At 42.7% G+C, this 26,833-nt stretch overlaps 1 protein-coding gene across 3 annotated transcripts; it reads left to right on the forward strand.

The window, feature by feature from the left end:
• Positions 1-1,786: 1,786 nt before the first annotated feature.
• KLF3 (KLF transcription factor 3) lies at positions 1,787-26,446 on the forward strand. Of its 3 annotated transcripts, XM_082482863.1 has the most exons (9): positions 1,787-1,939; positions 6,048-6,086; positions 8,792-8,866; positions 8,971-9,112; positions 12,847-12,943; positions 18,830-19,325; positions 19,776-19,926; positions 24,483-24,643; positions 25,818-26,446. In XM_082482863.1, exons 5-9 carry the CDS (start codon positions 12,887-12,889, stop codon positions 25,997-25,999), a joined length of 1,047 nt encoding a protein of 348 aa, XP_082338989.1. In that variant the 5' UTR covers positions 1,787-1,939; positions 6,048-6,086; positions 8,792-8,866; positions 8,971-9,112; positions 12,847-12,886; the 3' UTR covers positions 26,000-26,446. The 3 variants fall into 3 exon arrangements, with proteins under 3 accessions (XP_082338989.1, XP_082338990.1, XP_082338991.1); XM_082482864.1 differs by lacking the exons at positions 8,792-8,866; positions 8,971-9,112; XM_082482865.1 differs by lacking the exons at positions 1,787-1,939; positions 8,792-8,866; positions 8,971-9,112 and having other exon boundaries at positions 5,948-6,086.
• The last annotated feature ends 387 nt before the right edge of the window (positions 26,447-26,833 follow it).

The raw sequence follows: 26,833 nt of genomic DNA on the forward strand, positions 1-26,833 counted from the left end.
GCAGCATTTGCCTTTCCTTGGCATCATTTTTAGGTGCCTGGAGATGTTCAAGGCCAGGTTGGATGGGGCTTTGAGCAACCTGGTCTAGTGGGAGGTGTCCCTGCCCATGGCAAGGAGGTTGGAACTCGATGATCTTGAAGGTCCCTTCCAACCTAAACCGTTCTATGATTCTATGAGATTCTATGAATCAGGAGAGGACGATTTTATGTGGCATACTATAACAACCATAAGCACAATACAGTGAATTAATGGCAGAACCTTTCCCTAACCAATGGAGTTGAGACAGTAGGCCAGCATATGTGTATTTTTTTTAAAAAAAAGCATTGCTCTGGATCACGTTCCTAGGTCTATCCGTGGGTATGAAGCAGCTCCCGTTTCGCAGGCGGTACGGGCAGTGCACCCCGCCAAAAACCCTCTCTCGGGCACCAAGTGCCCTGCCTTGGGACAACTCATGGGACAAACTCACACCCGCCCCGCTCCCCACTGTGCCCCCGTGCCCCACGGGGCCGGGCCGGGCCGGGCCGGGCCGCGCCTCCTCAGCCCAGCCGCCTCCTCAGCCCAGCCATCCCCCTGGGCAGGGCGGCAGCCGCCGCCGCTTCCCCGCTCCTGCCTCCCCCAGCTGCGAGAGGAGCCCGGAGGGGGGAGAGGAGTGGGGGACACATACACACACCCCTGCCCCGGGCCGGGGCCGGGCAGGCAGGAGCAGAGCGGGGGGAACCGGCAGCGCCTCTCCCCGGCCACCCCTCTCCCTCCGGAGCGGAGCCTGTCCCCGGCGTGAGGCGGGAGCGCAGCCGGTCACGATGGGCTGATCGCAGCCATAAAAACAACAAAAAAAAAAACTACAAAAATCCCACCCCGGCACGGGCCTCAGGCAGCCGGGCAGCTCCGGCCGCCGGGGCGGGCGAGCCGCCAAGCCGGGGCGGAGGCGGGCCGACACCTCTGCCCCACGCCCGCCGCGCTCCGGCCGCCGTGCCCTCGCCTCAGCCTCAGCCCCGCCACCTCCCCGGCGCGACGGGGCGCGGCGCGGGCAGCCCCGCGGCGGCAGGGCCGAGGCAACCCGCCGCCCGGCTCCGCGCCGCCCCGCTGCCTTTCCCAGCCCCCGCCGGCGAAGCCAGCTTCGGCGGCAGCGCCCCAGAGCCAGCACCTCCCTTCCTTCCCCCCACCACCCTCCCTCTCCCCGCACACACCCCCTCAACCCCCCCCGGGCGCTGGGTGTTGCTGTTGTTTTGCTGCCTTCGCCGCCGCAGGTCGGCCGGGGTGGGCGCGGTGGGAGGGAGGGGAGGGGAGGGGAAGGGGTGCGCTGCGCTGCGGGGCCGGGTGCCAGGCGCACGCCTCTGCCCGACACACGGGCGGGGAGGAGGAGCTGGCCCGGCAGGTTTGTCAGCGGGGCGGCGGCAGCGGCGGCCCCCGTTCCCCTCCCATCCCCTCCCCGGGCTGCCGGGGATAATGAGTGTCTGTGCGAGTCCGTCTGCCCCCGGGAGGCAGGGCGGGCGGCGGGGAGTCAGTGCGTGCCCGCCTGTTTGTGCGCGGTGACTCGCCCGGCCCCTCGGCGGAGCCTCCACCCCGCGGGCGGGGGGGAACCGCCCGGCCCGCCCGGCCGCGCTCCCCGCCGTGACCCTCCCACCGCCACTCACCCCGCCGGCCCGGGGAGCCTGGCAGGGCGAGCGGCGCCGGCGTCATGTGACAGCCCGGCCCGGTGCCAGGAGCCCGGGGGGGAAGGCGAGCGGGCGGAGGGGCGGGAGGCAGGGCGGCGGGCGGGCAGCTCCTCCTCGCACACAGACCCGGAGCCACGGCGGAGGCGCCTCAGCCGCGGGGACGTGGGACACGCCGCCCGAGCGCCCCCAGCTTCCTCCCCCTCCCCCTTCCCCGGCACCTAGCGCGACCCTCGGCACTGCGAGAGCCGACGGAGCCCCGGCGCCCTCCGCACCGCCCGCCGAGCGTAAGTGTGAGGGCGGAGTGGGGGGGAACCGGGCCGGGCTGGCAGCGGGGTGAAGGTGCCGGAGGAGGAAAGTTTCCAGGCGCTGCGAGCGGCGCGGCAGCGGGTTGGGACGCCGCCGGCAAGCGGGGGAGCGGGAGCCGCAGTCGGGCCGCAGCTGAGGAGGAAGGGGGAGTGGGGGGAAGGACTCGCCGCGGGGGGCCCATGGTGGGGCTCCGTCCGCCGCGCCCGTGGAACTTCCTGCGTGGCCGCCGGTGAGGCGAGGGGGGAAGGTGGGGGGGTGGCTGCTGCTGTCCGTCGCGCCCGCCCGGGCGAGCAGCGCACCTGTGTGGCCGCGGAGCGCCGCTTGGGGCCGCGGCCGCCTCCCCCGCCGGCAGCGCTGCCTGGCGGGGGGGATGTGCTGGGGCCTCCTGCCCCCGGCGGGAGGGCCTGCGGGGCCGCCCGCCCCTCAGGGCCACCCGCCCGCCGAACCGGGCCGCAGCCCCCGGTCTCCCGCCGGGGCGTGACAGGCTTGTCTTGGGTGAGAGACCGAAGCGTCGTGGGGTCCCGGGCGGGATTACGGTCCGGGACGACAGTTGAGGGGAAGGGTATAGCGGGTTGCCTCGGTTCTGAGGGCGGCGGGGGAAACAGTGCCCGGGCCGCAGCTGAGCTCTTGGCGGGGTCCCACCGGGCAGCGCGAAGCCGATGGGGCAGCGTCGTGTGCCCGCTTCATTAACTCCCGGTGAGGCCGGCTCTCAAAAACTCACCCCTCGTATTGCCATCCGACCGGAGCATCGCTTTAGCCGTGGCGTAGGCGAAAGTAAAGCGCTTGGGACAGCACCGCAGTTAATGTATGGAGTTAGAAATGTGACCATGATGAGCTTCCCTTGTTGGGTTGCTTGGGGTTTTTCTTTGTTTTAAGCCAAAATGGGAATAGGAGTTATTTGGTTTGGACCTGTGTCAGGTGAGTGCCCGGCAGAGCTCGGGAAGCCCTGGGAAAGGCAGGTTCGGCGAGAGGAAGCCCACGCTGGGCGATCACAGCACCTCACCGAAGCTGGGAGAAAGACTGATTTCGGAATAGCTCCCGAATGGTTGTTCAAGGGTTAAATGAAGAAAAAAAAATACATTAAAGTTGCTTTGCGTACTCCCCTGGTGAGTCGGTTACCTGCACTGTCTGCTGTGTTTTATTTGCTTCCTCGCCTTTGAAAATTCAGGAAGCGTCCCTATTTGTGGAGCTTCTGGACTCTGAAGGTTTTATTGTTGGGAAAAGTTGAATTTGGGTGGCTGATAGGAGAGCTCCGAAGACTTGACTTTATTTAAACTGACATCCATAAATGTTCATTGCCTGTATTGAAAACAAAGGATGACATGACTGCTCACTAGTGACTTTTCCATAGAATACTGTAAAGATATGCCGTCTTGATAATCGCATGAGGAGCTGCTTCTTGTGTGAGAGGAATTACATCTGGGTTTGATAATCCTGCCTGACCCAGAAGAGATTTATTTCAACCTAACTCTTCTCTTGTACTTTTAAGAATATTTTGTCTAGTTTCAAAATACAAAAAAAACCCTTAAGCTGACTTGAGCGGCCTTTTTTATTTTTTCACAAGCAGGCAAACACTTTTTTTTGTTTGTTTGTTTTTTCACCCTGCACAACCCTGTTATAGCTATGTTATAGACCACGAGGAAAACTGGGGGTAAGGGCAGGGGAGGAAAAAAAGGTTACTAAATGATCTGTCCCTTCCCTGAGAAACCGAACAAAATTTCCTCTAAGTAGCAGAGCTGTGAGGGAGCCCTTAGGTACTGTGAGGATTTGACCTAGGTAACACCTGTTTAGCCAAAAGCAAAAGTCTTTGGATAAATAATGATGTAAATGTGAGTGAGATTAGTCGAAGGCTCAGAGATAATAGAGATGGGAGTTATACAACCACCAAATTACTTACATTTCCAGATATTCAGTATGAAGAAAGTAAGGAACTGATATTATCGGTATAACACCTACACCCACAGGTTGCTGTGTAGATGCTGTACTAGCCGGTTGTCACCTCATGTACATTGTTGAACTCCAGCCATGAAACCCCACAGCAATTACTAGTGTTACTGTGGTGCTTGTCCACATAATTTGCTGTAACACATTCTCACATTGGATAATACTAGATGTCCCACCCATGGTATATAAATAACCAATGCAAAGTATGGGAGGGATGAGAGAATATTTGAAACCATGGCTTGGGAGGAAAATGAACGTTGAAGTTATTCTATTGCATGGCATCTAGACAAGATGTGCCTTTCCTCTGCCTCGTTTCATCAGCTTATTTCATTTATGCAGCTGTGTATTTGGGTGCTTCAAAAATAATAGTATGTCCATGGAAAATCAGGTCCTGAGATGAAACCTGAAGGCTGATGTAGAAGGCTAAGCATGTGACGGCTTAGAAAAAGATTCTTGGGTGCACTGAGTGGTGCTGGTCCTCAGCTATCGAGCAGTGCTGAACAAAAGTGAGACACTGCGTGCAGGAGCAGCCCCTTGCTTTACGAATCGTGCCTGCAGTGGTCCAATCCCCCTGGCTCGCTCTGCGAAGAAGGTGCTTACCGGCAGGCTGGGCACTGCCTGTTTGATGTCACAAAGCCGTAGCTTCGTTTAGCTACTGGCATTCTGGAAATACAGTAATAAACCAGCTGGTCCCAGGGAAGGTTTCAGCTAATCATCATAACCTGTGGTGTCTAAAAATCTGCTCCCTCACATTGAGGGAGCCTGTTTGTAAATAGGGCAGGTCCCCTGCATAAGGACAGTGTTTTTATTCACACCCAGTGAACAAACACCTCCACCCACTGTTGTTGTTTTAAAAGACTCCAGCTGCTCATGAATATAGGGTCAGGGAGGGCCGCCTAAATGTTTCTCTGTGCTTTCTCCCCAGCGCAGCCAGCAGAGCTGTTTCCTGTTCTTTGTTTCAAGGCTGGGGTTTGCGTCACACATTCCAAGTGGCATATGTGGTGCTCTTTCCTGTTTCAGGCTGTTTTCTGGCAGATCGGTAGCCTCGTCCAGGCCCCTTGTCACTGCCCCTCAACTCCCAATCCCCACCCAGTGAGTTATCGTGTCTCTACACACTCACGATTGCTTAAGATGCCTGTGTTATGTCATCATGAAGTTTCCAAGTTAACCTTTAACGTACGCCCTCAACTCCACTGTAGTTATGGGGGTGATACTGGAGGGCTTCGCTCTGTTGGCTGAAATACTCCAGTCTCCAGAAAGTTGTGAGCCAGTTTTCTGTGCTCACTTGCTCATCAGCTGATCTGGAATAGCTCCATTAAAGTCACGGAGTTACACTGGTGTAAAAAGAGCGTGAGAAGAGAATCCACGTCTGTAGGCTCATACTTGCAAGAAGGTTTTGTCTTCCGTCCTTACCTAACCCGAATGGCCCACCGTAAGCACTTTGTATTTCCAGATGTCAAAAGGAATAGATATTTTCTCCTTACACAAACTAGAAGGTTCACTGTCTTCCAAATGTAATACAGAAAATGAGGCACTGCTGGCTAAATTTTCTTTGGAATTAATAGGTATGGCTGTCCCACAGCTAGCATTTTTGAAGGCATAAAAATGAATTTTTTACTCCGGTTTTTATATTTGTCTTTTCCCCCCACCCTGTTACAGGCAGACATAGAGAAACATCGAGAGGAAAATCAGAAAGAGAACATAAATCTTTCTGTTGCTTTGGATCTGACAGAAGAAGAGCTAAAGGACCCAAGCCAAAGCTCATTGAAATCAAGAGAAGGACTTGCATTAACTTCAATAGGCTTTGAATCAGGCCCTGGATAAAAATGCACGATGGAGTGTTTATTCTTCTCTGTCACTTATGGGCCAGAATATGCATGGTTTCTGTACACACAGAAATACTTCCACCCCTTCATTTTACCCTTTTTTTAAATTTCACTCATTTTTAAGTCATCTTTGTGTTCCTGCTGTTGTTCTTTTGGATGCTAAAAGTTAGCTGTTTGTGATCATTGCAGGTATCTTTTAAGAAGTATCCAAAATACATGCTTTAAACTTCCTCTTTCGGGGCTAATTGTATGTGAAAAATAATTTTTACTGAACTATGTGCACATCCTTACATCAGCTTGTTTTTTGTCTGTTCAGAAATCCAGATAACAAGAAGTATTTGGCCACACAGTTTTGGTAAGTTGTTTCTTGATTATTTTCATTTGTTGCTCTCAGTTGGGTTTACTTAGTTGTTTTTCTGTTAATTTTAAAATACCATGGATGAGTTTATCCATTAGAACCTGATCAAATATCTTAATACTGTTAATTTGCACAGGATTTCAAACATATTTAATCTTTTTTGCCATGACAGTGGAAAAGTGTTGCATTTAACTGCATTTAATATTGGAAAACTGGTGTGTAATAAATGCAGTAAATTTTGTGGTTCGCACTTTTTTGTAGCCAGAAGTTCTACAAAATCAGGGACTGAGATTAAAATTATAATAGTTTTGTAAACCAACTTTTTAATATTAATTAACACTGCTAACAGGAGGTCTTTTAGAGTTCCTTTTATGCTGTCAGCATTGAAGCTTTGTGTTTTCATTCCGAGAGTAGTTGCTTCCAATCCAGAATATGAAGTTTGGCAGAGCTGGTTTTAGGAGAGATTTAACCCTTCCCTGTTTAGCATTCACTTGATGCCGAGGCTTCCTTTGAGGGCTTTTGTCAATGTAGTCGATATCTCCCAGGGGAAGGAAGTGTAAGTGTAGATCAACCAAATGGAAAGATAAAACTCTAACAGGTTTTTAATAGTAAACTAAGTCAGAATGGAAAAAAAAAACACAAACCAAACGCGTGGTCTGCCTATCATGCAGTCAGTGTGTGTTACCAACCAACTAACTTGATCCGTGAAGGCATGACAGACGTTCCACTTTTAAAGAGTCTAAGCTGCTTTGATCACTGTCTCATTTGTACCCACTTCACTATCCAGCTCTGCTCCCTTTTTTTTTTCCCCACTTCTGTACGTCATAGAAGTTCATCGACACTTGCCCTGTATTCAAATCCTCATTCAAATTGATCCTTTAGGCTATAAATGTACACTTCCTTTCTTTAGGATTAGATTTTTTTTTTCTTCTTCCCCACTCTATCAAAAATGTTGAATCTCTGCTTCATCTGTTTAATGAAATAGCAGAACCCTTTACCTAAGAAAACAGTATTTTCTGTCATTCTTCCCTCGTCATGAAAAGATAGGATTTATATTTCTCCTTTTAAATTATCTCTAAAATTAACCTCTTAAGAAAAAAACAACAAAAAACCAAAGTTCAGTTTGGAAGGGAAAGATTATCATGCCGTTCCACATACTTCACTTGTTTTCAAAAGTCTGATCTTTTATCCTTACTAGACTGTTTCTCCTTCTAAGAAGTAGCTTGAGACAGGAAACCGGACAGCAGTCTGCCCCGATAAGGGAGAATATTGTACAATGGAGGTGCCCCAAGAGCTTTCCTTTCTCTCCCCCCTTAGGTTCAGTAAATGTAGAACTGAAGGTTGAACAGGGTTTACGTGGGCTCTGTTTTTCCTTGGTAGAGAAGGTATTTTCTTAATGACCACTGCAAGAACTTCTCTGCCCAAAGTTTTTACATACAAGAAACCCATTTCCAGGCATGTGGCTTCAAAGAGCCTGCAACAGTATTATCGTAAATTTAATGGAAATACTGATTAGTCTCCTACACGGCTGATAAGTGATTATGTCAGAGCAGTTCTAGGTCAAACAAAGTGACATCAGCAGGGTTAGGATTCACAAGTTGTGCAAAAAAACAGATTTTTCAGCCTGCTTGCAGTTCTGAAAGGAGGAAGGTACAAGATTTTCAAGTTCATAAAAGGCAAAAATAGTCTGAAATACTAAATAACAGAGTCCTATAGAAAGTCTTTTTGTTCATGCCTATCAAGTAAAACTTTCAGCAGAAAATTTTTGCCTGGGTACCATTTTCTTTTTACACAATACTCTAACTTTTTCAACAGTTACTACTGTTTCCCAGTGGAAATCCAGTGAATAAACAAACACAGAAGGCTGCCGATCAGTGAAACGTTTTCTTCGTGGTTTAGTTCTTCTCGATTTTTTCCCCCTGCTGTTCTCCTTCTTGTGCTGGCTGCTCCGGTCCCTTCCCCCAGCACCGTGTCTGGGCCTTTGCTCCTTCCCCTGCTTTTGCTTGCTTTGACTGAGTCTGGCGGCTGTGCTGAGCTGGAGAGTTTCTTTGCCTGCTGCTATTTTGGGGCCCAGTGCAGTTATGCGCTTGCTTACTTCCCATTAAAGTTAATGGAACTTTACAAACACTTTTTTGCTGACTCAGGTCTTGATGAGCAACAGTAAGTGCAAACACATCTTTTTACTAGCCCTGGAAAACTCTTTTTCTACCCTTTCCAGGGAATCCTGCTCTCAGAAACAGGTTTTTCTCTGTCAAGCTCTGTTGTTTCAAGGTGCCACTGAAGAAGACCTCTCACACAGGTTCAGTAAACCTCCCCACCCTTTGGATTTCATCAGTGGAGAGTCTCCTGATCTTATCACTTCTCCTTAGTATCAGGGGAAGTTTGACTCGGGGCTCACAGAAGTCACAGTTTCAGAGCGACAGCCTGAGTCCCAAAGGGCTTGGACTGAAGAGCTTTGGCCGTGTGACTTAACGTTGGCTGCTAGATACCAACAGCGCTGCAAGAGCGGCAGCGTCTTTGCTGAGGGCACTCATGCGGTGCTAATCTAGCAGATATCATTACAATATTCTCTAATTATACCAACAATAACAATCATACCTTGAAGCTTCTAGGCAAAGTCTCGCTGTACCACAGAGCAGCATTCCTTGCTTCCCCCAGGCACAAAGATTGAGAAAGCGAACCCCTTACATGTTTTCATGCAGGGTGAAGAGAGGCAGAATTCATGGTCACCACCCCCCTGTCTGCAACGAGAGTCAGGTCACCAACTACTCTTCCAGGTATTTAACGAGAGCAAAAGCTCTATGTTAGAGGGAGGCTTTGTAGTTGTTGGATGTGCACAGTCAAAACTGGCTCTCCACCCCACCCTTTCCTTTCATAACAGGTCTGCAGAGTTGGTGGACCTTGAAGGTAGATGTACGGAGCTGCCAGGAGTAGCTGCAATGCGGTGCTCTTCTCCAGCTGCTCTGCAGTGCAGATGTGTAATCTGGGTGTAGTCGTTAACCGCTTTGCTCGATTCATCCAGGGTAAATAATCTGTACAAGTCCTTATTGTCAGAATACACGTTAAGTACCTTTAAGCTTTCGTTTGCTCTTAATTATGTCTCTGAAACAGTAAACCATACCTGTCAGGAAGTTAATATTGAGAAGTCTTCAATCCTGACAAGGCGATGAGCTCTACTGATGATGAACATCCCTTCTGGAAGGGATACTCCACTGCATATTGGATCATAAGGGCAGAGTTTGTGGGTGTTTTCTGGCTTGCTGTCTTCACTGGACTACAGATAGGATAATACCGAGGGACTTTGCCTGGACTTTACCTTGCACCTGTCCTTATTTGCATACAAAACCCAATTGCTTCATTTGTCTTTCTGAAGTAAAGGGTGTGAGCAAAATCTTATCAAAAGCCATGTCCTGTTTGGACAAGTTGGACTGACTTGGCAGAGATCCACAGGGTGGAGTGAATGGGAGGAGGCAAGAAAGTAAAACCGGGTGGCTTGTTAGCAGAAAAAGAGAGGGAGAGCAAAAAAAAGGAGAGGGTGGAATGTTTGCCTACTGGATTGTAGTTAATTATTTCGTTTCAGATTACATGCGTTTTAAATTCTTTTAACCCACATGAAAAAAACCCTTAAATGCAAAATAGTTTATCTAGTAACGTGAAAGACAAAGGCCCTTATTTTTTAATACACTTAATATGAATATATTGTTGTCTCCTCATTCTTTTTTCTAGGGTATCCCAGGAATGAGAGGCAGTATTTTTATTTTCCAGAAATTAGTTGTATTTACTAAACAATTTGTGGGCTTTCAAACAAGTACATTATGAAATCAGTGTGTAAAGTAGAACCCAACTGTTTTTTCATTCCTCTGTAATAGAAACAGATAAGGCTGTTTACCTTCCCTATTGCCCCTTTCTCAAATGTTGAGGAGGGAAATATTGGGAGTTTTTTACTTAGTAGGCAGGATTTAATAATAAACCAGGAAAAACTACTGACTTCCTGAAGAAGCGTGCTTTAATTGTGTGTGAGCGTGCATGCATGCGTTTTGTTTGTGAATGTGGTCCGGTTTGAAGCATTACTTTTAAATACAAAGAGAATCGTTTTGTGAGTTTACTTGCAGCCTTAGGACAGCTGGTTTATATTGACTCTGTAGCAGCTCTGTCAGTTTCCACCAAATAAGAATCTGACCCTCTGATCTGGACCGACAGGACCAAGCATTGTATATTTATTAATTTTCTTGAAAATTGGTTTCCAGTCACTATCAAATGGGGGAAAGAAACCTACCACTTAAGAGTAACATGTGATAAAGAAGTGCTCGGTTTCTGTATTATGATGCAGCAATAAAAGTAACGTTTTCCTTTGTTGTTCTTAGATGACTACACCTGAGAAAGATAAGGAATTACTTTTCACTTTTATTCAGGGTATTACACTTTCTGTTGTCTGTGTCAGTCTAATTTCCTGCACAGTAGTTTAGAGCCCTCCTAGGAAACACTCAAATGCATAGCATGAAAAGTGAACTGTGTATCAAGAGTCTTTCACAGACTTTTTTAAAGTAAAAGGTGAAAAAGAGTAACTAGTAAATTGAATAAATTCCAATTTTAAAACAACAAAAATGACAAAAAGAGTAGTCTCAGAGCATCACTGCCTCCTTAGAACAAACTCTCTCCTTGTCTTTCTCTCTCCCCCTTTCTCCTCTTGCTCTCTTTCTCTCTTCTCGTTCCTTCTTTCCTTCCTTCCTTCTCTTTCTTTCCTTCCTTCCTTCAGTAAAGTACAAATTGGCGTGCCACTTTATCTATGCACATATAAATTAAACATTGAAAGTTTCTGGAAACCTGAAAGCAGGTAGTTCCAAATCCTTATATATGAGGTCTGAGGTGCTACATTTTACTGTAGACATTTTTTATGTCTAAAAGTATTTTTTTTTTCTCTTTTCACAATGCATACCTATGTGTGGGAACCTTTGTGAGTGGTGCATAGATACATATATATTTAATGCATAGATATGTGGATATATTTCTGGGAAGACAATCTTCTGAAACGTTAGTTCTAGCTATGTGAAATGTTAAAACCTGAAAGAGATAACCATTTAAAGAAAAACAGTATAGTTAATAACCTTCTCACAGACATAGTTAAAGTATTTACAAAAGTATCACAACTTTCAGCAAATAGTGCCATCTTAAACAACTGCTTCTAAAATAAAACTACGTTTTAAGTTTAAACTGGAAATTGTGTTGAGCTGCTCTATTTGTTTCACTTTGGTTTTGTGATCTGGTTTTGTCAGGCCTTTCACTTCTGTAAGAAGAATTATGAAGATACGTTAATTTACTTTTGATACTTGTTTGTTTCCATTACACAGAATTTACACTGTTGTAATACATTTCCATAAGCCTTTAAACTTTATTCATATACCTGAATAATTAATGATAGACTTGTAACAACTCATGCCACTTTCTCTGGAAGCTCTTAACAAATTTTTATCTATAAGCACACGTGATAGTTAATTGCAGGATTGTTCATTAGTGTAGGCTTATTAGAATTGTTTTAATTTGAGCTGGTACATCTTAAAATTTTCATTTAGATTTCTGGGAGAATTTTCCAGTCCCAACTACAAATCTGTTGTTGAGCCTTTAGCCTGCCTCCGCAGGGTGAAATTCTCTGGATGGTGTAGTGTGGCTGTATTCGTTTATTTCCAGTGCCATCTACTGGTCGAAATTGAATTTGTGGGTTTTTTTTGTTGTTGTTTTTTTGGGTTTTTTTTTTGTCTTCGCATCTTAATAGAGGTAACACCACTTCCAGGCAGGGCTGTGCACTCTACAGTGTATGGTCAGAACTTGCTTTTTTAACATCACTTATATAATGTGTAACCTGAAGTGATTTATAAAAATTTGCCAACGTCTAAAATGTCATTGAGAACAATTTTCCTTTGCTTCTCTTGGTTTTGACGCTGTACTCTTATGGCTTACCCCAGAAGAGATATCTCCTCCTTTCCTTCACAGCATCTTTCCCAGTTGACCACGGCAAACGTGTATTATGATAGTTATTACATGCTTTATACTAAATACTTTTATTTCAGGCAGCTTGAGATAAGCTAGAATTGGACAAGGGAAGTTGAACACTCTGTAGAAAGAGCAACTAAAGCTGCATGGAGTACAACCAGATTTTTGGAAGTGCTTTTCTTTTGCACAGTTAGCACAAATTGTTGTTGAATTGTCACTAAATCTATTACCTCAGAGAAATAACTGATGCATTTTTTATGTTAAGTCATTGCAGCATGTTGAATGTACCGTTCCAAATTAGTCCTGGATTTTAATCTTTCTTTTGCATTGATTTCAATGTCAATGTATGTGAAAGTTTCAACTTTTATGTCAGAACAAGAGATATCCTCTCCAGAATCAGTTCACTGTATTATCAGCTGAACAAGATTATTCTGAAGTTATAATACTGAGGAGAAATGCACAGTCTATACTGATGTGTTTACACACTAGTGACAGCTAATGAAAGTGACAACTCTGTGATCTTGGTATGCTGACATACACAATAAAAATTCAAATTAACTTTCAGCAAAGTGAGCAGATGTCTCTTTGGGAAATAATAAATTTACAATAACTGAAATATTTAAATGAAGCCCAGACAAATATTTAAGAAGATATCTTAGAGATGGATAAATATTCACATTAATCTGACAAAACAGTAAGTTCTTTAGAGTGCAAAAAGTTGACCAGAGGGTTTCCTGCAGCTTTCTAATATCATGTCTTTCCCGTGCAGGCCAGGACATCAGAGGCATCAGAACAGGTGAATAAAAAAGATGCTTATGTTTGATCCAGTCCCTATCAAGCAAGAAGCCATGGAGCCTGTTTCAGTGGTGAGACTTGTAAAATATTTTAGCCTTTGTGATGAACGATTTTTCCATGTTTAAATTCATACCAAGTTTTCTCTAAGCTTTGGACTAGCCTAGGAAAGGCAGAAGTTACATTTTGCTTTTAGGGCCATCAAATTTACATTCTAGGAAAAATTCTTCTGTAGTGTATGAATTTATCACCCCTAAACGACCTGCTGCCTTACCTCTGCTGGTGCTCCCATCCCCAGAGCAGACGAGAGAACATCCAAGTACTCCTCAGCCACTGCAGCGCAAATATGATCTCTGCAGTTCATGCAGCTGATGGAGGTGGGTTGAAATTAAGTCGCAGACTTCACAGTGAAGTGGCAAGAGCCTGTGGTTTCAAGGTTTTCAAACCATTGAGCTAAATGAACAGCTGCTCACTATCCCCTTTTCTGTTTCTCTGTTGGTCTTGAAAACATGTGCCTGGGGCTAATTCTGTGCTCTGAACAGCAGAAAATTAATCCTGACAACAAAAGTAATGGCTTTTTGCTGGGTAAGCTGGGTGCATGACCTTACCGTGTGAACAGATGAGAACCAGGGCAGAGGAGGAGGAATGGGGAAAAAAGGGGAAGGGAAGACTTTTTTTTTTATTATTGGGTTAATTTTCCATGAACTAGGTGTATAGGGTCATCTCAGAGAAGAGTCTGATAAGCAAGAGCAGCAGGAACATGTAGCTGTGAGGAGATCAATGGGAATTGTGGTGATTTAGGCTGCCAGGGGCATATGGCATTAGGAAGCAGTTTAATGTATACTTTACCTCTTCCACTGCAGGCTGCTGTTAAAGGGGATGGTTCAGGCGTTTCTCCCTCCTTTCCAGCATTGTGTCTCTTTTGTATGACATGAAGCAATTATGTGGCCACAAGAATGATTTGGATCCTTTGGATCGGCTCATTGAATGGTCAGGATTGCTGACCAACCAAAAATACCTGTATTTTTTGGTGGGATCAGGAAGCTGATGTGACTCATTCTGCAGCTGCTCAATGCTAGAGCAAGGGGTGGGGGGAGGATGAGGGGACAGGACCTCCCCTTTCAAAAGTAGCCTGCAATCAGCTCAGATTAAGTGTTACATGAAACCACACCCTGTGAAAGGCTGATCAATTAAATGGGTGAAGTCAGTGTGCATAAATCAGAGTGCGTTAAACTTATACTCTGAATGGCATCTTTCAGTGAAAAGTTTGCTTCCTGTCCCCAGCACAAACTGCTCTGAAGACACTTCTAAAGGGAGGAATCGTGGTATGAAGAGAACATAGAAAAGGCTGGCAGCCACTGCGTGTGTTAATTTTCTTGACCATTTGAGAAGGTGGAAGGAAAAAGAGACTGTTCGTTGATGTTTTAGAGGTGCTGAGCATAGCATTCAGTTCACTGCGGGCTGACATAATTCTTAAATTGAGATTTATTTGTATTTCTGATAGTATCATTAGAGGCCAAACTAAATGAAGCCCCTTAGGAATTATTCATCATTTTACCTGAACATACACTGTCTGTAGGTACAAAGTCTGTCTTTAAAAAGTCCCATTAGTTGGGGTGGGAGAAGGAAACAGATTATGGTTCTGACACCACTGTATTTCAGGGTGTGTGGCTGAAAGGATTAACTATACTTCTCAGATAACTATGGCTTGCACCCACAGTATTTCGTCACACTACCAACAGCTCATGCTATTTATTGAATTGAATTATTGAACACATTTTATGATAGTTCTTAATGAACTAGTGACAAAGTCATCTGAGTCCTACCCAGATATTTGCTGTGAGAACTTCTTAAACGTTTGGACAAATACCAGTGACCATGTAGTGAAAGAAGTTGCTTTTTAATGTGTTACAATCTTTCTTTGAATTGAAATAAACTGTTTTTCTCTGCCCTTCCATCAGTCCCAAAACTACTTGTTTCACACATTTTTAAAGATAGCTGTGTGCTACATGAGGAGTTGAGGTCTTCAGTAGTGTACTGGAATACAAATTTAATGTGGTGAGAATGCTTTTTCATGTATTAGCTACTATTTGGATTAAATCCTATTCATCCTCTTACATGATACCAATTTGACAAATAGTGTAAGTAAGTAAGCGGGTTCTTCACCTGTTTCTGTTTTTCCAAGAGGCTGGCTAAATTTTTATGTTAAATGTATAGGGCTATGTAGTTTATAAAAGACTTGGTGAATTGCTTCAAAATCTGTTCATTTGTACAACAAAGAAGATGTTTCACTGTGGCAGTATAACAGAATTTAGCAAATTCTGTCAGATTAGTGCTTGATGATGTCCCCTTTTGGAAGCAGCAGTCTTCTGAGTGGTGATAGGTGTGCTTGTCACATATTTGACCAGTATGTTTTCTTGATAGATTGTCAAGAGGAAAAGCATGGCAATTCTTTCTTCTTTTGGATTTCTTGATTTAATTGTATGAGCCACATGGATATGACTCAAAAATACTACAAGTTCCTTTGGTTATCTTCCAGTTTCTTTGTGGGTTCAGTGCTCTGGATTTTATTATGGGGAAACAGCAAGGAAAGGTAAATGAATTGCTTTGTAAGGCCCAAAGAGGGAGAGTGATGATATCAAACATAAAAAAGAGTGAGATGGAGACTTTAAAGAATGTATGCTGAAATACAGTCCTGCATCTTTATAGTGATCTACTGAGTTACCATTCTGCACAGGGATGATGAAGAAAGAAGAATTTACAGGGAAGTGGGAATTTGTTGGGTTCTTTTCAGTCCATGTTAGACCAAACTCCTGCATACACTGTTAATACCCATAGTAGAAATCCATGTTAGACCAAACTCCTGCATACACTGTTAATACCCATAGTAGAAATCCAAGGAAAATGTATCAGCTTAAATATTTTAGGTAAACAGAGCAATGATATCTAATTTTCCATTGTTCCACCAGAGTACTTCACATAAGTCTTAGGACAGGTGAGAAAAGACTGCACTTGCAGGCTATGAAGTACACTCCTGCTTCCTGCAGTTGCTGGCATTTAGAAAACCAAAAAGGTTGGGCTTTTTTTTTTTTGTTTGCTATTGTTAATAGTCCCTATTTACAAAGAGAGACTGTGAAGTCTTCCTTACTCTCCCATCCCATATCCCCCAAGGGGTACTGTCCGCTTCCCTGGCAAAGAAAGGGAAAGTGACTTACAAAATTTGAAAGCAGTGGTTCATATCAACCTAATGGTGATTGCTGTGTCCTGGGGAGCTAGAAACTGAAACTTTGCTAAAAGATGCAGGAAGCTTAACTTCAGAACTAGGAGACAGATCTGAGTGTGACTTACTCCAAACAAACAGGGTTTCAACCACACTTTGTTGATAGTGAAGCAAAACTGTTTTCCACCAGAGTGTCTGATTGACAGCAGATATTCTTTTCATTTTTCTAGCATTCTTCTCAACTTTTTCACCCGTTTTCTTCTCAATACAGATAATTTGTCACCCGACGTTTTTCTATCACAGCTTTATCTGCAGTTCAGATAGAAACATAGCAATTAAAATCACAGAAGGAAGAAAAGCTTGTAAAAATGATTCAGCTTCCCCAGACTGCCAGAAAATATAGCTGATGTTAAATCTATGCCAGCTTAATTACAACAATTGAAAACCTTCTATGCAAAATAATGCAAGGCATATGGGGTAAAATACCAAGTCCCTAAAATAATCACTTCTTTAAAACGTCATTCTTTTCTTTCTTGGAAAGTATTTCTTGCTTGTCTAAATACGTTTTACTTAACTTTTCCAGTTTACAGTTCTCTGCGCAACATTTTAATAGTTTGGTATTTTTTCAACACACACACCTGGTGTTACTTGAAGAGGGTAACTTCGTATAGAAAGGTTACAGCTTGGAGATGCTTTGTTCTTTAAGAGACTCACTGACTGAAAACATTCCATAAGATTTAAATTATGTAGTCTTTTTCCTTTCTAGTATTCTTGCAGTGGAAGAATTGTTCATAGATAGTGACCTTGTGATCATCCCTGACAAACGTGCAGCACTGTAAATGTGCTGATGCGTAGTGGTGGGACATGGACAGTTTGTTGAAGCTGGGTAAACTTTGTACTGTAAACCCATAACAGCAATTTTAGCAGAAGTACTTAATATCTCTTATGTGTTCAAATTTTGAATTTTTGCCCATAACTTGATCAGATTTAGCAGACATTAAATACTGTTAAATATTGAACTCTATCAATACTCAGTGGCCTTCATCACTTAGAATGCTAATAATTTCATCACTTGGCTCAGCAGTGGTGGCAAATCTATAGAACTTGTTTTAGGCAGCACTGCTTGCAATAATGGCATTTTAATAGAATTCTGAGGAACCAATTACCATTGAAGATGGAAGTTTTTATAGATTGCATCCGTAAGAACAGTCATAAAGAGAATAAATAACATTTCACAGGTTTTAATGTAGTATTTACTATTTGAAGATTAATCGCCATTGTGTATGCTGCTTTATTTTAGTATTTTATGGAATGGGTGACTCAGCTTTGTTGTTTTATCACGGTGCTATGAATGTAACGGAAAAATTTAACATTTTCTAAACTCACTATTTCAAACAGTAACTGAAAAGACGAAAAATACGTTTGTGTCATTTTGCAAAAATACTTCTAGTTAACATTGATATTTAAAATCAACTAACTGCCCCTCACAGGGAAGACACAGATAAGAAACCAGAAGTACTGCTAGAAGTTTTCACCCAGGAAAAAAATAATTGAAATGTCACAGAAATTACTGTATAAAAATACAGTGGTTTCATACTTCTAATCTACTTCACTTTCAACCATTTTGAATATTTTTTAATCAAAGTTTTTTGGTGCCAAAGAATTCAACAGTTTTTTAGTGTTAGTGTGAAACTGCTTAGCCTTAATGTGATGCTTTATGTACCTAGAATCCAAAGATAGCATTTTATTTCAAAAAATTTACAACATCTGAGGGCTATAAAACTGTGTAGATTACATTTTCTATGTCTATGTGCTATGTTAAAACATCACACTGATTTACATTGTAAGTTACCTGTTAGTAAACAACCTCAGTTTTCAACACTCTCTAATTACAAAATTGATCTGAATAGTTGTTTAGTAATACTATACTCTGCAATGAATGTTAATACCTCTTGGTTTACAAAAATTATTTCCACTAAAATGTGGAGATTGTCACGTAGGTCAAGATTAGCCTTGTGGTTTATATGATCTTCTAATGAGAAGTGCTAGCTACCACTAACAGGAATATTCTTCCAACACGCCAAAAGTTTATTCTTGTACTAGTTTTCCAAAATCAGACTCGCTAGTTAACTGCTTTATTTCTAACCAAAAAAAAAAAAAAAAAAGGTTTTGAATTTACTTTTTGCACTCTTGAGTTTCTCACCCGTTGCTTATATAGTTCAGCTGTGTATTTTTTATTGCTTGTAGGGTTCAGATACATATTTTATTTCTTTAGTGATGATTGTTTTCCAGTTACTTAAGCAGCTGATTGGGACCCATTACTTGCAATTCTAAGTCCAGTTTTAACTCTCCTCTTGCTTAACTTCATGATCCTCATTTTACAGTTATATGCTGGGCATAGCACCATGTATCTCCCAGGTCAGTTAAGTAATGTGCAGCATAGTATACGAAAAGCAGTTTTTAAGGGAGAAAGAGAGTTGAATAAGCCTCAAGGATGTGTTTTCATCATCTGTTTTACATTGCTTCTGAAACTGTTTGTGAATCTACTTGAATAACTTCCTTTGTGTGAAATCTTAGGCTTTATTTAATTCACTTTTATTTAGAAAGTACATTAAAGTGCTTTCTTGAAACTTTTTCATTTTGCCTCAGTTGTATTAGCCACCTTTCTTTTCAAGCATAATTGCATGTGTGTTGATTTATTATCTGATTTTCTTTATTTTTTTTCCACTCCTTCTGACAGTCATACCCGTCCAATTACATGGACCAAGTGAAGCCAAACAAATACAGCGTCATTTATTCAACACCGAGTATGTTGCACAATAAATTCTACTCAAACCCTGAAGGACTATCAAATGGAATCCAGATGGAGCCAGTAGACCTTACAGTGAACAAACGGAGCTCACCACCTTCAACTGGAAGTTCTCCTTCCCCCCTAAAATTTCAGACTGTGCATAGGAGAACTTCACCTGGATTGACTCTGTCCTCACCCAGCTCACCTCTCAGTAAATTTACACCATCACCCCCAGGAGTACAGCCTATTTCCATGCCAATAACAATCCCACCTGTAATGGCTGCCGCTCTTTCACGCCATGGACTGAGAAGCCCTGGAATACTCCCGGTTATACAGCCTGTTGTGGTCCAGCCGGTTCCTTTTATGTATGCTCCCCATCTTCAGCAGCCCATCATGGTGTCCACGGTTCTTGCAGATGAGATGGAAACTCCAAGCAGCATGCAAGGTTGGTGGTGTCAGAATTTCTTTTTTATGCCATCTCATCCTTGGCAAATAACTGTATATCCAAGTACTTTTTTGTGTGTTTTTCGTATTTTGGGAAATGGAACATAATTCCTGTTCTTCTAAAATACACAAGCATAGAATTTACTGTGTAAATATTTTACCAAACTTACCAAGGTCATATTCTGATTTGTACCTGCATCAAGCTGTTTATCTACTGAGATTCAGACTGATAAAAATGTTGGACTGATGAAGATGAATAGAACTGTTTTGAATCATAGTTCATCAGGAGGTAGACTAAAACAGGAAGATTCTGTATTTTAGCATAAATTGTTGCACTAAAAATAGAGCTGGGGGGATTTCTTTTGTTTTAACTATAATTTTTTACATACATAGTTTTATTTCCATAACTCTCCATACTTTTGATGTCCCTCTCCTACCCTCCCCTCTACAGTGCCTGTTATTGAGTCTTATGAGAAGCCGACACTGAAGAAAACAATCAAAGTAGAGCCAGGAACTGAACCATCGAAGACTGACTTCTATCCTGAACAAATGTCGCCTCCGGTGATGACCTCATTGTCTCCCCAGCAAGTAATGTTGCAAGAGTAAGTAGCTAACAGTAGTCCCAAGATCAGCAGAAGAATGAAAAGAAGTTCATTGCAGCAGTTACCAATTTTGAAGAGTGGGAGGGAGTGTTGCTGTGCTTTAGAACATGGGATAAAATACAGAAAAACATCCTTTCCCCCCACTGCCACTGTGAAATGTTATTTCAACTTTTTTTTTCACTCTTTAGCAACATAAGAGTTGATAAGTGTTTATATATGGCAAGTACATAGATGTGCCATTTCTACAATGCATTTTTAAAGTAATGCTAGTCCAAATCCTACAATTTACTGAAAGTAGAACTCCCAGTAAGCCAGTGGTACCTGTTTATGCAAAACCAGAAGCAAGCTGGAAAGATACTGTAAAGACATTTCATACTGATCTCTGTATTTATGTTACCTAAAATACCTTCCTTTAAAAAGATTCTTGTGACTTTCTTTTCTTGGAGGACCTTTTTGTCTTCTAAAAAATTTTGGCTGCTTGGTGGAAACAACCCCCTCTGGCCTACAAGTTCTGTGCATATCCAGTGAAATTCCATGTTTACCTGAGGCCATTGTTCTGTGGGTGGGGTTTTTGGCAGCTCCAGTAGTTCCTGAAGCTCGCTTTCCTCCCAGCCACTTGTTTCCACCCCAGTACCAACTCATTGTGCTGGTACAACTGTTACTGGGGCCACTACATGAACTGGATCACAGATCTAATTGGGCTTAAAACAGTCCTGTTTGCAGAAGAGCTAGAAGGAAGTAGTGAGGTCTGGAACAGCAACTTTTAAATGGGAAATACTAAAAATTTGTCAGGAGGTACCTGAGGAGCCATGGGCACCCTTCCATTTCCCATTTTCCTAGGGAAAATTCTGTCAACTTAGCAAAATCATGGAGTGTCCCGGAGCCTGGTGCATCCTTTCAGCAGGCAGTGCCCTGGGCAGGCACACAGGCTGCCGGCGTGGCTCTGGCAGGAGCTGACGTTGGGAACTGAGCTGGGCTCACGGTACATGACCTCAGAATCCATTTCTGCCCTTTCTTCCTCCTCACCATCGCCCTCAGAGCAGTTGTATGGGCCCTCTCCTCCTAGGGTGGCGAAGGAGGGCTCCAAGCCAGACTCCCAAAACCAGAGGGCGAGTGCAGGGTGATTCAGAAAGAGAAAGCATGGGACGGGTGGTCTTCTGCATTTCCCTTGGAAGGCAGCCTCTTCCTCCTGCTTGTGACCGTTCCCAGGTTAGAAGGCACACCGCGGCTCCAGGGCTAACTGCATTCTGCGCAAGCCGTCCTGTGGGCGCCCCTCCTTGTTTTCAAGTCTCTAACCAGCTTAGATGCAGCTTCTAGACTGCAGGCTCTTTGCAATTAACGAGTTGCCAGTTAGCTTTTGTAAACTGTATGCTATTTATTTAAAAATAACCTCACATGTTTATTATAATAAACATAATAAAATAGTAAACATCCATGTTTACTAGGTGGTTACTTATCTCCCGTAATGGGCCTACCACACCAGAGAGTCAGGTCTGTATGTACTTGGAGGTAACTTCTTCTAGGTCAGAACTACCAAAGGGTTCAGTTTACTTTTGTTCTTTGTTAGGCTTCTTTAACAAGAGCAAACCAGTAAGTGCTGTTCCTGGCTGATACCACACCCTTTCTCCAGGGCTGAGACTTCTGCAGACTTGTCACCTGCATTAGCGATATGCATTAATTATTTCTCAACGAGTCCAGTTTCCACAGGAAACCCATCTGCTGAGCAAAGAACGTAAAATTTGGTATAATGTGCCAGTAGTGTTGGTACAAAAAATACCTGAAGAGTCCATGTTTCCAAAGCATCTCCTCTGCTTGCCCGTGCAGAGCATTATGTTTATGGGGACCCTGTCTGCACGTTGTAATGGCTTAAATGGCTTCCTGGCTGTCCTGTAGAGCTGCAGCTCTTGCTTGTTCCCAAAGCCAGTCCCTTCAAGTCCACGTTCTGCTGTATCCGCAACAAGAAGTTCGTAAATGGTAGTTTTTATCTTTTTATCCTTTAAAAAAAATACATAGACTAATTACATGAGTTACAAGATGAGACCTACACCTTTATAACATTTCCTGTTGTCTCACAGCTTCATCAGCCTCTCTCTCCCCATGATGAGCTATAGTTAGGCAGTGCTTTTTTATAATTTTTTATGGGTTCCAGCTGCCCAAAGTGCACTGTTCAGACACATAAGCTACATTAAAGGGGCATAGGAAACCTTCAGTCTCACTTCTAAGTAACTAATTTTGCTTTAGTGTCAGTTTTTGTTCTACACATTATATATATAAAAAAAATGTTGGTGGCATTTCTGTAGGGGTTGCTGGACTTTCAAGTATGTCTGATAATTGACATAACTGTGCAGTTATTTCTAAAATCAAACTTGAGGTAATAATCTCTGACCAAACATAAGAAGCCTTATTAATGTTATATTTTCTTGCGAGTGCAAGTGTCAAAGTCTAACTGATGCTGTCAATAGTGTGGTCTGTTAGTAAAAGAAGGAGAAGAAGCTGTTGAAATTGTAACATGATTTTTGGAAGATGCTCTTATCTATTAAAGAATGATGCTTAAATGGTTAGACTTACCTGAGTTTGTATCTGGTTGTGTAAGAGGGAGTGAAAGAATTAGGGCTGTGCATTTATTATTAGCACTTGCCTAACATTTACCTCTGATTTTTGGCACCGCCTTAACCATTTTTTTAAAACTGCCACACCCTATCTGATTATTGATAACATTATGTAGTCTTGCCAGCCTCCTTTCCTCTAAAGGGAAAATGAGAGAGAGACAAATCCTCAGTGCTTTATTTACACAGTCTTAGATGGAAAAGCATCACAAATGTTGTACAGTCAATATCCTTTTTCTCCCTTTTTCCAGTTACCTTCTGTTACCCTGTCCACGGGCGCAGCCTCCATACACAGGGATTTACACTAAGTTTGTTTGCTGTCCTAAAACAGAGCTTCTCCAAAAAGACTAGTGTGCAATGGCATTAACACTGAGCATTGCTTTAAAGATGCATTTCATGGGAAGCTAAAAGCCTGCCTTTCTTATTTGAGAGTATGGACATCTGTGTCTAACATCACCGTCTGAGTTTTTCGGCCATTACAATACTTTTAGCTAGATTTAATGTGTACTGGAGGAGTACATCGCTCGACAGTCACAGGAACACCCAAGAAAGAATTTGGCTCCCAATTTCAAACTTGTAACTCTAATAAAAGAATTAGTAACAGAATTAAACTTCTTCCACATCAGTAATTCCCGTCATGCTGCTGTGGAGGGTAATGTTAAACGCACAAGATTTTTTTTTGCTGTGCCTGATAAGTCTTTTTTTATTTGGTTTTAACCAAAGGACCATTAGCACATGTCCTTTATTTTGCTGAGAGAAGTAGGTATTCAGTGCTTCTGAAAATTGGGCCCTAAAGGAACTTGGTTTAAGTAACTAATGTAGCCTAGTGTTATAAAATGTAATTCAATCAGTAAAGAAATGTGAAATACAGTAACTGAGAAAAGATGGGAGTTCCAGAAAGCTTATTTCTGTCACATGGAGGAGCTGGTTTTGCAACAATGAATGCTAATATCCGCACATTATATATTAATCTTCAGTTAAAAGCTAAAAAATATATTAAAAGCACTGATGCAGATCTGCTAATGGGTTGAAAAATGCAACTTTGCGAGGTGGCAAGATTTGTAATGCCACTTACCTTTTTGACAAACATACTTAATTCCTTTTCTAACATTGACATGGAGGAAAGAATCAAGATTGTCCCCAGTTCTACAGTCAGGGTGTTACTCAAACCTAAATATCCACAGTCAATGACATGTTTTAAGAAGCTCAGTGTGTTTTCACATGCATGAATGGTGTAGTTAGTACATGCCTTACCTGCACTGTACCTGCGGGCTTCAAAAGCAGAAAATGATGTTTATGAAGGTGGAGGGACAACTTCAGACATCCTGTGGGTGTGCCACACAGGCTAAACTCTACTTTTAGGAATTGACGTCAGTGGTATAGGGAGGCCGCACCCTCCTGCCAGCACCAAACAGGAAATTCTTAATTACTCTCTAAAGGAGTAGCTGGAACAATAAAGATTGAGTTCTGCTTTAAAACCCTGAAGATACCATTTCTTTAATAATATGGAATGGCTGGTCCCAATTACAAGTGAATTAGTTACATTTGAAGGAAGAAGAAAATTGTGAACAAATGCAAGAAAAGTTCACTGTGAACTAGAGTTTGAGGAATCTGGATTTGACTGAAAAACAGGGATTTGACGGGGATTTTTCCTACTACTTTTTAGTAGTAGGATTTTAGGATTTAGTAGTAGGATTTTTAGGATTTTACTACTAGGGGCTAGTAAAAATGGCTACATCGTGCCACAAAGTGAGTGAACATTTTAAAATATTACTGCTAGAATACACGAAATTTGCTAAACCCTCTTGAATTTTTCGACATGCATGTAATGTTGTTCTTTCTGCCAAGAGACAGAATAGTAGTGAATAAACGGCTCTGTTATGAATCATATTAGCTGAGGTTTGCTGTGCTAAATGTTTCTCATTTTTAACATTCAATTTGACTTTGCAGGAATCACCCTTCAGTTATAGTTCAGCCAGGAAAGAGACCTTTACCTGTGGAATCTCCGGACACGCAAAGAAAACGCAGGATACATCGATGCGATTATGAGGGCTGCAACAAAGTCTACACTAAGAGCTCCCATCTGAAAGCTCACAGAAGAACTCATACAGGTTTGAGCATTGCTATGCTTTTCTTTCATCAAGTCTATGGTAAAACAGTAGACAGAGGTTTTTAGTTTGTGCTCTAATGGCCAGGTGACCACAGGTGTAAATAACAAAATGACAGAAATTTGTTCTGGCATAGTTCTGTATATAATTATAGGCTGAGCAAAAGACAGAGGATGTAGCAGGAAAAACCAAAACCAAGAGACTGTAAGCCAAAGCGGGATCATGGCGTACGCTATTATGCTTTACATTCGCTGGCACTTTGCTCATTTTCTGTCCAGTTCCTTGCAGATTACTCATTCTGCACACCCTGTAAACACCAAATCAGTTCAAATTGCACGACCTCACCTCTTACATCACTGTTAAATTTGACTGAGACTTCCATGGGAGTAGCCTATTTGCAAAAGCCTGGACTGTGTGCCAAATACAAGCACATCTGCTTCATGTGGACACAGTAACCACTGGTCCGATAGCGCTCTTTTCTGGGCGGGTGTTCTGACAAACATATCCCCATCTCTGTTCTCCGTAGAAATGTTCACCTTGGCATGCTGATTGATGTACATATGTATATCCAAGATTTTTACAAAGATACGGGATGCTTTTAGATAAAATGGAGCCCGGTTCAGGCCTGTCTTACATCTCTACACAAGCCAGCCCTTTACCTGTTGGGCAGCACAATGGTGTTAAGGAGGAGGAGGATCACAAATTAGAAAGTAATGGTTGACAGAGATCTTAAGTTGAACTATTTGTGACATTGGTGCCAGTTATTTTTACTACAGTAACTTTAAAAGGTCACAAGATTTCTGCCTGCTGTGCTGAATGGTAGCACCAGTCCGTTTCCCCTACTAATCTAGAATACAAGGTCCTAGTTTTGAAAATACTTGAACAAATGCTTAAGCCTTCACAGTTCTGGGCTTGATGAGACAAAACAAGTGCTAGTATGGCAGAGGGAGGAACAGAGAGACAATAAAAAAATAAGTTGTGGCAGGAAACAATTTTTTGATCTGTTGACTTCGACTACACAGTTTCTAGCACAGTTTCTAGTACTCTGCAGCCCAGTGCTGTTTGGAGGTTTTTTGAGTAAGCGCTCAAGTACTTGCTGAAATTTGACAAACACCTGTTAGATATTTAACTGGTGTGTTTGTGTCTTAAATACCCACTTCTGTGTTTCATTTTCCAGGTGAAAAACCGTACAAATGCACTTGGGAGGGATGCACGTGGAAGTTTGCTCGTTCTGATGAACTAACGCGGCATTTCCGCAAGCATACAGGAATCAAACCTTTTCAGTGCCCAGACTGTGACCGTAGCTTTTCACGTTCGGACCATCTTGCTCTTCACAGAAAACGCCACATGCTAGTCTGAATGTCTTCTGTCCCTGACTCCCCGACTCCTGTCACACCCTTTCTTTTTTTTTTTTTTTTTTTTTTTCACACATGCATTTTAGTTTGGATTCAGCTGGTCTGAATCTCTGAGTTTATACCATTAAAAGCTTACGTATGGTCAGTAACAGATGTTATCTAACCCTTCTATGTCCTTGCCACGGGTCAGACCTAAAGAATGTGAACACTTCTTTTATTTTTTTTCTCCTGGGGATGCTAAGCAAACCCTTTCTGCAGACAGTATGTTTAATGTATTCCATTGTGAATAAGGGAATTTGTAAACTAACAGCTTTTGTTGGTTTCTTCATATAATCAACCCAGCATATACTGATAAAGTAGTAAATGTTATTGAATATCCAAAATGCTAGTCCTTGCCAGAGACTTTTATTTATGTGCCCTGTGAGGGATACACTCTCATTTTATGCTCAACAATGCAATGAATGGACTCTCCCAACTGTGTTGATTTCTGTAATATGGTTAATATAACAGTTTTAGAAAGGCACCTGATTCAGAAATCCCATCTGCCCAGACAGTGAATAACCCGGCAGAAATAAATCTAAGCAATATAATAACTTTACAGAAAGATTGAGTCACAGCATCGTTTACCCCAGTCAAGAAGAAAAATTGGCAGGAATTGGGACTATACATAATACTGTGCATCTAAACCAATGTCATCTGTCCTCTGTATTTTAGTGAGCATATATCCTTGGTTTTATTGCATAGTGCCCTGGTGAATTCGTTAAATGAAGACCTTGTGTGACACTGTATGTCTGGTTTGTGTGCAAGCGTATGGATGGAACACACACGGTACCCTCCT

Source organism: Vanellus vanellus, assembly GCF_965231255.1.
Source record: "Vanellus vanellus genome assembly, chromosome: 4".
In the NCBI taxonomy this organism is placed as follows: domain Eukaryota; kingdom Metazoa; phylum Chordata; class Aves; order Charadriiformes; family Charadriidae; genus Vanellus; species Vanellus vanellus.

Excerpts from the sequence above, each read along its gene's own strand:
- KLF3 (XM_082482863.1), top strand. The coding sequence starts at position 12,887 with ATGCTTATGTTTGATCCAGTCCCTATCAAGCAAGAAGCCATGGAGCCT. Across the intron at positions 19,927-24,482 it reads CAGCAAGTAATGTTGCAAGA|GAATCACCCTTCAGTTATAG; the intron begins GTAAGTAGCTAA and ends TTGACTTTGCAG. Across the intron at positions 24,644-25,817 it reads TCACAGAAGAACTCATACAG|GTGAAAAACCGTACAAATGC; the intron begins GTTTGAGCATTG and ends TTCATTTTCCAG.